Below are 14,219 nucleotides of genomic sequence, written 5' to 3' on the forward strand. Positions count from 1 at the left end.
TTTCAGAAGAACAGAAAGGAGTATGGCACAGCATTCACTCCACAAACTTTTTTTTTTTTAATTTTAAGAATAGGCAATAATCATAATATGACTTTCTGAGAACAATTTTCCGTTGAGAATCAGAGAGGGTAGCACCCCGTGAATGGGTTTTCCAACACGAGAAAACTTTTTTTCTTCTAGGCTCTTGTATGTTTAGGTAATTCTGAAGAAACTGGGGGGAAATGTTAAATGAGGAACATGGCCTTTCCTGGTAGATCCGAGTTCCCCAGGGTACACAATGAGCTTTTTCTTTTCCTGAGGATATTGAACCAGCTCTTAAAATTTATCAACAGGAAACAGGTCAGGGGCCTGGTAACAGCAGGAAATGTGAGAAGTGTGCTGGGACCTTTTACTTTAGAGATAGTAGCAGATTGTGAAATACGTCGAAAGGTCTAGAAGTTTGCCTCAGGGTTGCCCTCAATATTTGGGAGTCGAATACTTTGTAATGGAATTCTTGCAGTTTTCGAAGAATACAAAAAGCTGCATAATCTGATTTCAAGTGTACATAACTTCTTTTACAAGTTTCATTGTATGAATAGATTTTTAGAATCTAATGATATTATTATTCTATCAATATTACCAAAGTTTTTCTTTTCATACGTTTAATGTCCTTTGGATAGAGCATGTTAAAAAAGCCTCTTTACATTTATAGGACAGGGTTTTATTTTTCCTATCCTTTCCCTTTTTAAAAACGAATCTGGAACTCAGTGAGATGGATCAGATACCCAGTTCATTATTGGTGGGACTAGGATATGAAACTGATTATCCCGGTGTTAAGGTCCAGTCTTTTACCACTGTGTTGAAAAAAGCCTTGCTTTTCTGGGCCAACAGCAAACTGCAAGGAAAAATCTTCCACCCATACCATCTGTGTGGAAAGCAATATTACCACTGAGGAAATCTGTAGAAGCTTATGCCAGCTGCTCTGTAGATAAAACTCGGACTTGTAAATACTGCATCACATGCTGGTGGATGACGTCAGCTGTAGGATGTTTGCCTCTGGCTTCATTGTACTTCTTCTAAAAAGAGTTATTAAATGCTTCCTATCCTTTCTCTAAACACAGCTCCATGACAATACTTTGAAGAATCTTGAAGACAAACAGTCTTTGCTTCTAAAATTTGTTATTATTTCCCCTTTATTCCAGGTTATTAGATTGAGCTGCCAGCTGTAAAAACCAGAGGGGACAACTTATACTGTGTTTTCTTTGCTATTTTCCTTTTCTAGGTTCAGCAGAAAACTAGAGAATAATCCCTTTTATTGAAATTCCCCCCATTTAAGCTCCAAGTCAAGGGTAAATAAAGAAACAAAACACAAAAACATGCCCTTCCCATCCCTAAAGGAATGTCTCCTTCAGAGGTCATCTTTTACAATAGACTTCCAGGTTCACTTAAATGATTTCTACTGCCTCCGTGAATTAGGTTTTATTTCACCTTATTTATTTAAGTGGTGTCTTTTTTATGAGGAGAGAAAGATGAGAATCTAATGTATCTCAGCTACTCCTTGTGAGAAATGAAAGAGTAAGTAAAATTATATTGAATTTAACATCTATTTGATGAGAATCTGCTGAATGGTGAGGTGTTGTTCTAGGGATGGTAGGTAAGTGGTAGAAAAGTAATGTAATAATAATGAGTGAAATTTTCCTTTCTGTAAGTCATCAGACACTTTCACATCCATTGTCTGTGGGGAACAAGCTAGTCCTTGCTTCAAGGAGTCCGCAGACCTAGGACAGAGATTGTCTATAGATTTATTGGCTTTAAGACAGATATTCTCTCCAGATACTCGGTGACAATTTACCCATAAACTTTATCTTCTCAATCTTCTTATAACATGAGCAGTAAAGGGGTCATTTTTATCTGGAATACAGAAATGAGGTTGATGCCTAGAGATGACTGATGCTCCAGGTAACAAGAGCAAGAACAGATAGAGTTCTCAGCAAGTTTACATATATTAGTAATTTAGGCCTCAAACAATATTTTGAAGCAAGTTCTATTATTGTTTTTCAAGGAGGACATTGAGACACAGAGAGATGTAGTTAAAAGTGCTGGAGTGTTAACCTTGAGAATCCAGATCGTGAGTCTTTTGATTTGCGAGTGGTGGGGATGGTCAGTGAGAGGCAGGAAGGAAGCCCGCAGCTCTTCTTTACTGGAGACACGCTGATATTGGCAGCCTGACTATTCCTTCCACTTACGTGTAGCTCTGGTTGTTCATCTCTCCAGTAGAATTCTGCAGTCCTAAAAATGGTATTGTCTTACAGGCAGCAGATAGCAGCCTGTCTTCCTTCCAATTTGAAAATCCATCTCTCTATCCTCCCATCCTACTGGTCCAATAACATAATGCCTGGAAACCCAGCAAATGCACAGAAAGATCTGGCAAACAGTGAGTTTAAAAGATCACATTTATTCATTTATTAAAAAGAGTATCAGTCAGCTAAAACTGCATCATCTCCCCAGTGACTTACAGATTTTTCTGTGGAGTTCACAGTCACTCTAAATTAAAGAGAGAGAGAGAGAGAGAGGAAGAAAAAAAATGACAAATAGAAATGATTTTTCTTCAGCTTGTTTCCCACTCTTTAGGGTTTTGTCCTCTGTTGCTCTAAACCAATTTTATTCTTGGTAATTAATTTGAACAATGTCAAAGGAACATCTGGAAAATGTTGAGGAATATTACCAAGTGTAAATGCAAGATAGGTTTTGTGTCTCAGGTAGCTGGTTTCACAACCCTTGCACTGGTTTACTTCTGCGCTGGCTCTTAAACTCATTGTTACAGGTTTTCCAATGATCTGTTGCAGGTATTACTGTAATGGAGCAATCACTTCAAGCAAAATTTCTTTCAGGTAGAAGATCTTAATGCGTACTTCTCACAGATGAAATATTTCCAAATGCTGCAGTTAGCGGAAGAAAGGCCGTTGTTTCTGAGGTATCCACAGACCTGGTTAGTTGATTGGGGGGTCCCTGTATTGGTGACCTGGAGAGGCAAGTCAGTGTATCTGAGGTTAGGTGTTGGGCTTATGGGAATGTCCTCTGGGCAATAAAATGAGAGATGCACAGCTTTTCCTTTTGTTTTAATCATCTGTCACCCTCTTGCGGTAGTTTTGCCCTTCTTCTTCAATAACAGAACTATTTTCTCTCAACAAAGTATGTAAATATTACTTCAACAAGCAGCATTTTTTTTTTAAAAAAAAAGCTTGGATACAAAAGGATAGGCTCTAATTTGGAATCTCTTTTCTGATTCTTAATTCTCAAAATACGAAGGCACTGCTGACCAGCCTCCCCAGTTCTTTCTGAAAGCTTATTGTGGAACTTGCCTAATAACTACTATAGTCTCTTGCCCTTAGCACTCCAGCCTTTCAATGATACAAAGGAAATGTACTTGATAATCACATAATATTGTTCATTCAGACTCTCAAATTTTGATGTGAATGTGCTACAGTGTAATGGCAGTGGGGCTGAGATGGAGAAAATTTAGAAGTCATGTAGCCATTCTTAAATTATCTTGGCTTTGATTCCAATCACAAGCCTGTGAAAGTATCATGCTGGTTATGTCTTCTGGAGGAAATGTAAGGTATAAAATAAAATGAACTTTTGATTTCCCTCCTGTGTCTAATTCTTCTTGGGATGTTTCCCTCAGAGACTTACAGATCAGGGGAAGGAGAGGAGCCGTCTTGCCAAAGCCAAGGTTGGCTGGACCCATCCTGAGACAGTCCCACCCAGTGATCATAGTTTCTTTTGATCTTCCTCAGGCTGCCAGTGATAAAGTCCTATAAGAAACAAGACTTGAACAGTGAACGGAGGATGGGGGGTGGGGGGTACTACCAGAAAAACCCCAATAAATTACCATGAAATATAAAGTGTGGTATTTTGATTCCACAGAAGTAATTAGAATTTGAGAGCTGGAAAGAGAGAGAGAGGGAGAGAGAGGATTTTTAAAGGAAAGGATACCTTTTTCCCTATTGCTAAATGATCAATGTGGTGTTAAGGACTATGGAAAAATTAGGCATCTGGTATCAAAATAGTTTTAACAGATTCAGAATTTGGCATATAGTATATGACTTTCCCAGGATATTTCAATGTGAGAAATAGTTTAGAAGATTACAGAAGCAACTTAACTGTAGGCATATTTTGTGAGAAGAAATATTTCTAACTTGTGTCACTAAATTTGCACAGAAAAAATAGTGTGAACCCATAATTGTAATAAGTTAGTCCAAGTTGCCTTGGTTTATTGCATAGCCTTAACAAATTGTTCTACTATTACTCTTGCAAAAATGAACTTTGACTAGTTACTGAATATAGTAGGCATACATTTTTAATAAATTCAGAAATGTGTAACTATGTCTTCTACTTCGCACATAATTTATGGGTAGAATGATTTCAGGGAGACATCTTACTGTTTGCTCGTTAAGATGTTAGTAAACTAGATTTAAGGTCAATTAAACTTTTCATTTAGCAAATGCTTATTTTCATAAATCTCTCCATTTCATGATGTCACCTCACTTTTTATACTTCTACTTTTCTTGATAATTACAAAATTGTTATAGCTTATTATACTTCCCTACAGTATTGAAAATAAGACATTTAAAACATACATACACTTATAATGTATGCATATCTTGGAGTGGGTTACCATGTTACAAAACGGTATTTCTCTTACCCTTTCCCCTTTTTGATTAACAAAGGACATAGAACTAACATATTCTCCTTGATTTTTGAATAACCATCTCGTTTTTTGTTTCTCCAGTTAAAAGGAAAACAAGCCATGCTAATTCTTACTTTGTGTGTTAAACCTTTTTTTCAACAAATCTACCGTTGTTATAGAGTATCAAGGAATTCTGTCTTATGAGAACCAGTCTTTTCTTTTAATGGGTAATATGGTATTTTCAGAATGATGTGAAACCATAAAACAGTGTTTACCATTTCTTCTTTGCTGTCTTATTTGTAGAAGCTTAGATACCTCCTTCAAACAATCCTCTCTACTGGTGGGTCAAATTGTCCAGTTTTCAAAGACATGGTAACAACTTTCTCCATTCCGAATCCAGTTGTCTGGACAAGGGCTGCAGTTACGGGTTTCAAATATAAACATTTTATTAAAGTTGTTGTAAAAATATTAGTAGCATATCTTCTCAAAAGAACCCTTGTGTCACTCCCAGTAAAGCTGGACTCTTTAACCCAATGGTTCATATGATGCAGTACTTACCAATTTCAGCTGCTTTGAGGCTGAATACAGTAAGATTTATACAATTATTTCCAAGTGCAGTAGGTCTCTAAGAATTAGTTTAAGATAAAATTAAGTTGAGAATATCTATTCCCAAATTGTTCCTCCTCTATAATAATTGATCTGATTATTCTATTTTTAGAAATCTTTCCTCCTTTTAACTTTACATCATTTATAATCTTCATTTGTTTGCTTATTGTTTCATGTCTTTTCATCTTATTGGCCCAATTTAATTGGGAAGGTACCGAGCATAATAATAAGTACATTCCCAATTAATTAGGTGAGTAGCATAATAAGCCTCAAGTTGATGTTTAAATTCTGAGAGTTAAACATGAAAATTTTTCGCATAGAATGGAGAGAACAAACAATGCACCTTGAGGAATGATTTTAAAATTTGTGGGTGAGGAAAAGTGAACAAAAACACAAGTGACCAATATGTTTATTTTAGGACTTTGATATAACTTAAGAAGTAAGCCATAGTGTTTAACCAGTTTTACAGAACCTGTGTTAAGAAAGAATGTATTCACAAAAGAAGGACGCTCAAATGTATAAAAGGGGAACCAAAGAGGAAGAATTTGACCAAGTGTTTCTGGCACAGTTTTATAGAGGGAAAGACACTGAAACTGCCAGAACACTAGTTATTAGAGAAAAGCCTTCTACTTAAGGTCAAAAATAGTTCATTATCAGTCTCCATGGCACAGATGTCAAGTTATTTAAGGCTCTTCAATATCCTTTGTTTGAAATACACTCTAATCAGTATCCTGAATATTGTTAAAGTCATAGCATAAGTAGTGTTGAAGTGGCAGTTGAAAGGTTGAGAACATGCTGGATTTGTAAGTCTCCAGAATGGATATCGTCACTGATTTAAGGTTGATGGCTCAGAGGTGGGCCTAACTCATGCTTTCAGTAGTCTGTTATACTTAAAAACATGGATGTTTTTTAAACATTTACTTGACTAAATTTCAATTAGAAGGAGCCCTGGTAGGTTTTTGACCTCTCTTACTGACAATTACTAAGATGATATCCACTACAGGGAAGTTAATTCTCTAAATTTTATGTATTAGTATTATTAAACACTAGTTAAGTAACCACAGAGTACTTGACACACTATTAACAAGTCAAAACAGACAGGTTTAAAATGCTTGTAAGGGATGAAAAAGATAAAACCAAAGTCACTTCATAGAATTTTTAAAAAAGAGCTGAACCCTGCACTGTTATAATTTTTGTAAGTACCCTGATTTTCAAAATGAATTTTCTGCTTCAAGAGATATCTAAATTTGAATCTAAAGCAAGATCTAAACTAAATAAATTGAGGCATTTGGAGCTCTAATTAAAGATACACGCACATTTGAATGATTGGGTAAAACATAAAATGTGGCTTTTTTTGTTGTTTAATCTTACCTACTAATCTCACACATTCCATTTTGACATTTGACTGTATATTTTCCTTATCTGTATTTCTTGGAACCTCAGTATTTTCCACATACTATTGATATATATATATATATATATGTATAGATATGAGATTGAACTGAAGAGTAGATCAGAAGTATGTCTCTCCTATTATGAAATCCTGACTATAATTTTACAAAGAATAGAATGTATGTCACTGGTTTTGTTGTTGTTATTGTTGTTGTTTTGAGGAATTGGTGTATACATGTGTATCCACGCGGTGGAAACTGATCTTGTATCAATTACCTGAACTGAAAGACTTCTGCATCAACGTTCGGCAATATTTCATCTGGAGGGCATGGTTTCTCTTCCATTGTGTGAAGCTGAGCAGTACTCTGTCCCGTTGGATGAGTTTTTCTTGCTGCTTCATTGCAGTAGTGGACACGTGGAACACCTCAAACAATAACAACCATTCCTGATAAAATGCTGACATATAACAAAGTAAACCTTCAACATAGACTAAAGAGAACTACACATTACTGATTATATTTGTGATTAAAACCTACAAAGAATGCACAGCAAAAGGCTCTTTGCCATTCCTGTTTCCTTATTCACCCAATTCCAGTCTCCCAAAGTAGTCAGGTTTGCCAATTTCTTTTTTATTCTTCCAGAGAGATTTTGAACTTTGCATGCAAATGAATATAAAATCCCCTCCTTCCCCTTTACACAAATGGTAACAATCTTTTTACATGGTTTTTCACTTTTTATTTTAACATTTAAAATATATTTTGGACATAATACTGTGTTAGTACATAAAGAGCTTTCTCATTCTTTTGTTATATAGGATTCCACTGTATGGATATGTCATGATTTATTTTAATAATTCTCTATTTTAGGCTATTTGTAATCTTTTGATATTACTGAAATACTGCAATAAAGAACCTTAGTTATACAGAATTTCACACATGTGTAAGTATATTTGTAAGATACATTGATGGGTCAAAGTTTTGTGCATTTAAATTGTATTAGATATTTCCAAATTACCTTCCATGTGTGCCGATGCAAATTGTATAGGAAAAACTCAGTTTTTCCTTCTATAAGCCTTTCTCCTGTGAATCACCTTGACTTTTATGACACTTCTGGTTCCCAAATGTATGGTTTCCCCACCACCACCACCCTTGCCCTTCTCCACAACACCAGCTCAATGTCCTATAATTTAATTCAATCTGACAGTATCTTCTTGGAGAAAGTAACAATCCCACAAGTCAAGGGCTCAGCCCCAAAGATTGCTCCCCCCTTCAGATGCCAATGCAAGTAGTAGGTCCCCAGGTTTCCACAACTTCTGTTTGGTTTGGCTACAAACTGGAGGTTCCCATGACTCCCTCCTAGGTTCAATTAATTTGCTAAGGCAGCTCACTGATAGGGAAATGAGTTACCAGTTTTTTAAAGGATATGATAAAGGGTACATATGAACAACCAGGTCAAGAGATACATTGGGAGAGGTCTCGGAGGGTCCCGAGCTCAAGAGCTTCTGTCCCCATGGAGTTGGAGTTGGGTGTGTCACCCTCCCAGTGTGGATGTGTTCACCAACCTGGAAGTTCTCTGACTCCACACTATAGGGATTTTATGGAGGCTTCCTCACATAGGCATGATCATTTTTTTTTTATATAAATTTATTTATTTTATTTATTTATTTTTGGCTGCGTTGGGTCTTCGTTGCTGCGCGTGGGCTTTCTCTAGTTGCGGTGAGCAGGGGCTACTCTTCACTGCGGTGCGCAGGCTTCTCATTGGGGTGGCTTCTCTTGTTGCGGAGCACGGGCTCTAGGCACACGGGCTTCAGTAGCTGTGGTGCGTGGGCTTCAGTAGTTGTGGCTCGCAGGCTTAGTTGCTTCGTGGCATGTGGGATCTTCCCAGACCAGGGCTCGAACCCGTGTCCCCTGCATTGGCAGGCAGATTCTCAACCACTGCGCCGCCAGGGAAGTCCCATGCATGATCAATTGTTAATGCCGTTTCCAGCTCCTCTCCCCTCTCTGGAGGATGGGGGGTGGAGCTGATAATTCCAAGCTTCTAATCATGGTGTGGTCTTGCTGGTGACCAGCCCCCACACAGGCGCTCACCCAGAGTCACCTCATTAGAACAAAAGATGCTCCTAGTGTTCTTATCACTTAGGAATTTACAAGCGTTTCAGGAGCCCTGGGTCAGGGAAGGGGTCAAAGACCAAATATTAGGACAAGAGATGCTCCTAGTGCCCTTGTCACAGCAGAGTAGAGGGGAGAGACACTAATGTATGTCTTCTATTATCTCATACAAATGTTCTCTCAATTTCATTTGGATTTGCATGTATCTTTTTTTAAAATTAATTAATTAATTAATTTATTTATTTTTGGCTGTGTTGGGTCTTCGTTTCTGTGCGAGGGCTTTCTCTAGGTGCGGCGAGCAGGGGCCACTCTTCATCGCGGTGCGCGGGCCTCTCGCTGTCGCGGCCTCTCTTATTGCGGAGCACAGGCTCCAGACGCGCAGGCTCAGTAGTTGTGGCTCACGGGCTTAGTTGCTCCGCGGCATGTGGGATCCTCCCAGACCAGGGCTCGAACCTGTGTCCCCTGCATCGGCAGGCAGATTCTCAACCACTGTGCCACCAGGGAAGCCCTGCATGTATATTTTTATGTTTGATGTTGAGACTCTTTTCACACATGTATAAATAAACGTCAGTTGTATTTTCTTTTCAATGAAGTGTATAATTATATCCTTTGTAATTTTTTTCATTGGGTTTCTAGTCTTATACATGTGGTCCTTATTGTGCAGTGAGAATTAATTCGGGCTGGCCTGGAATCAGCCTGAGCAGTGTTTTTAGAATTCCTACATGACACTGATCTCCGGACAAGGCGTGAAACATACAAATGAATAGTGTAGCTTTGTTATCATGGGTATGAGGATTTGGGGGGCCAGATTATACTATCTTGTCAGCATTGTTTATTGATGACATACGATTGATGATTTGTCCCTGGTTACAAAGAGACCCTGAGAAGGCTCTGCTGTTGAGGCTAGTTACCTCTCAGGAATATGTCAGGTGGTCAGCAAGACATAAATTCCCAAGCAAGACTTCATTTTGGGCTCCCAAGTACCAAGGTGTCTTGTGTACACATAGGTGGTTCCTGATCCAAGAGAGAAATTGTGTCGTGAAAGGACACTTACATGGAGAGGAAGAGGTGCCTGTTGGAACCTCGTCTCTCCAGACACTTTTGTAATACACATCCTGCCTTTAATGCCTTCCCCTGCCCCTCCTCCCTCTCCCCCTCCGCCACCTTCATCTCCACTTCCTCCTTCTCCTCCTTCCTCTTGCTTCTTGGTATCCCACAGCGTGGAGGTATCATTTTTTAATTAACTGGTCCCTTACTGATAGGCAATTGCATTTTTTTCAATCTTTTTTTTTTTTTCTTCCTATTGCTATATGTGCAGGTTTATCAATAGGAAAACTTTCCAGAAGTGGGATTTCTAGATCAAAATTAATTCATTCAGTTTAAGATAACCCAGAGTTTGTTAAGAACATGATTGTCATGGTTGATCTTAACAGATTTCATAAACTAGACAGAGAAGAAAACAAAATTATGTGCCCATCAGAGAGCAAGATTTTTGAGGACATAAAAATGTACAGTATGATTTTATCAACATCCTGAGTATGTACTATATGCTTTTTGGCTATATAATAACCGATGATTGGAGACTATAGATTTATTTTTATGTATAAAACAAATTCTACATTCCATTCACTTGACAATATTGTTTCAAGATGTTGCACCTTCAGTTATTTTGCTTTAAATAGAAACTGTTCTCTGTACTTCAAGTTTCTTTCACCTTTTTACCCCAAGTAGTTAATATTTATAAAATAACACTGAAATTTGTTATACAGAATTGATACCTGAACCATATCTTTTGATATTTGCAATGTCAGTGAAATATGTATTCTTGCAGTTAGAATGGAACTTGGCAATATTTCATTAAGAGTCCCCAGTTTTTACAGAAAAAACTAGATTATTATATGTTAATTGACTTATATGGTAGTTCTCTTCCAACTCTGCAAATCTGCTTCCAGTATATATGTTTGATAAACAGATATTTAATTGTGAATTTCTTTTAAAAATGGACTAGCATTATATATATAAATATATATAGTATATTATATATACTATATATATTTATGTGTATTTTAATAAAGTACAGAGGGAGGATAGGGTGAGATAAGGGAAGTTCTGACATTTATGCTGGGCTGTGAAATTTTATTTGAGGAGATAGACAAGGTAACAATTACTTCTTGAGAGCCTAGAAATTATTAAAACATTCCTCTCTGAACCACCAGGAAAATAAGATCATAGCTAACATGAACAAGGTCAAGTTTCCTGTACTTTGTGGAAGCAGACCTTGTACTCCTCTCTTCTTCATTTCAGAACTCCTAATTCTCCTTTGCCAGCTAATTCCTCCTAGACAGAAAAATGATTTGCCAAGGCATACAAGAAATAAGAATTATCCAGACTATAACCTTCATCTCTGTCTTGCTAAGCATATTTCTTAGTGCTAGCATGAGTGATAATAAAGGGTCTTAGTCCTTTTTCTGGAACCTGCAGTTCTGTAATTGTTACATTTTATAAAAAATTCATTTGCTAGATATAGAAACATGTCTCCAGTTTGGACTAAAAGGAATAAAGAAATGTGGCTAAATATTGGCTCAAACAAAGTTCTCACATTTACCTTAAACATACTAAATGGTACCTCATCACATATAAAGTGAAAAACTCATATTAAAATAATCGTATAAGTCAAATTTAGAACAAATGTATATTAGAAAAGGAAGAGCCTATACCAAAACACTTACAAATTGCAAGCTTTGGCATATTAACATGATTCATAAATTGAATCATGATACAAGCAATTATTTGCATCATTTTCCCCAAACAGACCTATGGTATTAGATTTGAGTTAAACAACATGCAATTGAACATTAAAAATTATCATTAGCATCCGAGTGCTTAGAGAGTTATATCAAATAAATGTCCCATAACTTAAATAACGAAGCCATTATTTTATATCATTTATGTCAATTAGATGTTTCTAATTGATTTGTTTATCCATTTATAAATTATGAAGTTCCAGTTCCATGACATACATACATATAATTGCATATAACAGTACATGAAGTATATAACCTATCTATAGATTATTTTGAAGATATCCTTTTGTACTTACACTTGACACCCAAGAAAATGGAGGTTGCTCATGAGCCTATGCAGAAGATACATAAAACCACTGTCACAAGACACCATGTTCCTAAACAAGGAATAGAGACAATGAAATTGAATTAGAGAAAGTAGAGGAAAGAGGTGGGTCAGGATAGGGCTACACTGAGTAAACTAAGAAGTTAACATTAGACATTCCTCCTAGAGAATCACCGAGGCCTTGTAATTGTGTGTAACAGGAAAAGGTGAACTCAAACTCTTTGAAATGCAAGTCATAACTTGGAATACACTGGATTTGGAAAAATGCCAAATTGAACAGTTTTAATAATATACGTCTCTTATCCTTATATAACACCACAGACTTAGTAACTAGTTAGATGTATTCTCTTCCAACAATCTTTTAGAGATGATGGCAAGCCAGGCAGCAGGCTTTAGTTTTTGAGAGCAAAGAGGCTGTCTCCAATCTCCTCATCTCTTGTCAGTGTCACTTGAGCATGATTGGTTCAAAGGTATTTCCCTTTAAACGTACGATTTTGGATGAGGACAATTTTTTAAGGTAATTTTGCAACTATTCAGGAAGGGAAAATGAATGTGTGATTTGTTATATTCTTAATGCTAGTTACAGAAAAGTGTATAAAATTTATCTTTGGATAATGTCATAGGCTGAATAACAGCTTTGCCTGAAATGTCTATGTCCTAATCTCTGGAACCAGTAAGTGTTACCTTACGTGGAAAAGGAGATTTTAAAGGTATAATTAAGTTAAGGATCTTGGGATGGGGAGATTATCCTGTTTTATCTGGGCACTTATAAGTGAGATTTAGATTAGAGGGACAGACTGCCATATGATGGAGGAAGCAGAGAGACATTTGAAAATGTGCTACTGTCTTTTGAAGATGGAAAAGGAGCCACAAGCTAAGGAAAGCAAGAAATGCAGCTCTAGAAACTGGAGAAGACAGGGCATGTGTTGCCCCTTAGAGCCTCTCTAGGGAAGGTAGCCCCATGACACCTTGGTTTCAGCCCAGCGGAACCCATTTTGGACTTCTGATCTCTAGAACTATAAGAAAATAAATTTGTGTTGTATTAAGCCCCTAAGTCTGTGGTAATATATTACCTAAACAATAGGAGACTAATACAAATATTAAATTATAAAGACAGAACTGATCCAGGCTGATGAGTGTTTGCCAGTTTTTTCAACCTACGTTTTCTCTTTTACTTCTTAGTATTTATCAGATAATGTGCAGGGTGTTTTTACATGGGAACTAAAATTACACAAAATATATAATTGCTTTCACTTATTTTCCAAATCCAGGAATTCTTTGTCTTTCCAGTGAGAGAGAGAGAGAGAGAGAGAGAGAAAACCAGTGTAATACATATTTGTCAAGTCCATTTCTCTTTTCCTTTTTCACTTTTACTTACTCCTCCTCCACTTCATCTCATTTTTAATATTATCATATTATGCATATTATAATACTCTTAAGTGGGTTATCTCAGATTAGAAAAATCACCTTGGGCTCATCATAGAACAGGAAAAAAAGAAAACCCATAAACCACAAGGTCTTGGTCTAAATAAGTAGAACTGGTTACCTGAATTTTTGGTGGAAGACAGATGTTTCTGGTAAGGGTTTGGTGCTGGATTATCCCACTGAAGAGAGGTGTATGCCTCTTCCTCCTGCATGTCTGAGGTGCTTTGATAGGTAAGGGGGTCCACATGAGAAGCTGAGACAAATAACTCCTTTTGTAGTCAGGAGCGGATTAATGGAAGAACTGAAATTAGCTATCTTTTCACACCAGTGGGGAAATATGTTTGAGTTTAAGGAATAGAATAGATGCATCTTCATCCAGAAAGTAGAAGTTTAAGCCAAAGCATAACTTGGTAAAGAAGGAAGTGAGAAAGAAACTGAACTCAAAATGGACAATAATAGAATAGGTTATTGCTCTGGTTTCTACAATGTAGCAGATGTTGAAGGTGATAGCACTGGATTACTGTTAAAATGAAAAGGCCAGAAGTGCAGAGAATGAGCTTACATTTGGTATAGGATGTGAAGTGTGGGAATGACCTTGATAGCAAAAATACGAGGATAGCTCACATTGGGCCAACCAGTGTGGAAGGAATTGTAATCACTGTACATCCTTAAACAAGAAAACTGGGAAGGGATTTCATCCCTCAAATAAATTTACACACTGTATTAGTAGGGGTGATGCAGTTGCTGTGACAAGTAAACCTCAACGTTATCAGTCATTTAACACAAAGTTTATTTCTCACTCACGTAACATTTTAGCTCCAGTAATCCTGGTTAGTGGGTAGTTTTCCTCCAAATGCAACCCCGCTGCTTCTATTTTGTGAGTGGTTGGA

At 37.0% G+C, this 14,219-nt stretch overlaps 1 protein-coding gene across 1 annotated transcript; it reads right to left on the reverse strand.

Moving 5' to 3' along the window:
- Window positions 1–2,866: 2,866 nt before the first annotated feature.
- Window positions 2,867–13,541, reverse strand: CLEC9A (C-type lectin domain containing 9A). The gene is given in 9 exon segments (XM_061205785.1): window positions 2,867–2,988; window positions 3,293–3,303; window positions 3,673–3,794; window positions 4,945–4,962; window positions 4,964–5,097; window positions 6,944–7,091; window position 10,709; window positions 11,878–11,956; window positions 13,451–13,541. Coding segments are annotated over 9 exon segments (726 nt in total).
- Between the last annotated feature and the right edge of the window lie 678 nt (window positions 13,542–14,219).

The sequence above is a fragment of the Eubalaena glacialis genome, chromosome 11, assembly GCF_028564815.1.
Source record: "Eubalaena glacialis isolate mEubGla1 chromosome 11, mEubGla1.1.hap2.+ XY, whole genome shotgun sequence".
NCBI classification, from domain to species: Eukaryota; Metazoa; Chordata; class Mammalia; order Artiodactyla; family Balaenidae; genus Eubalaena; species Eubalaena glacialis.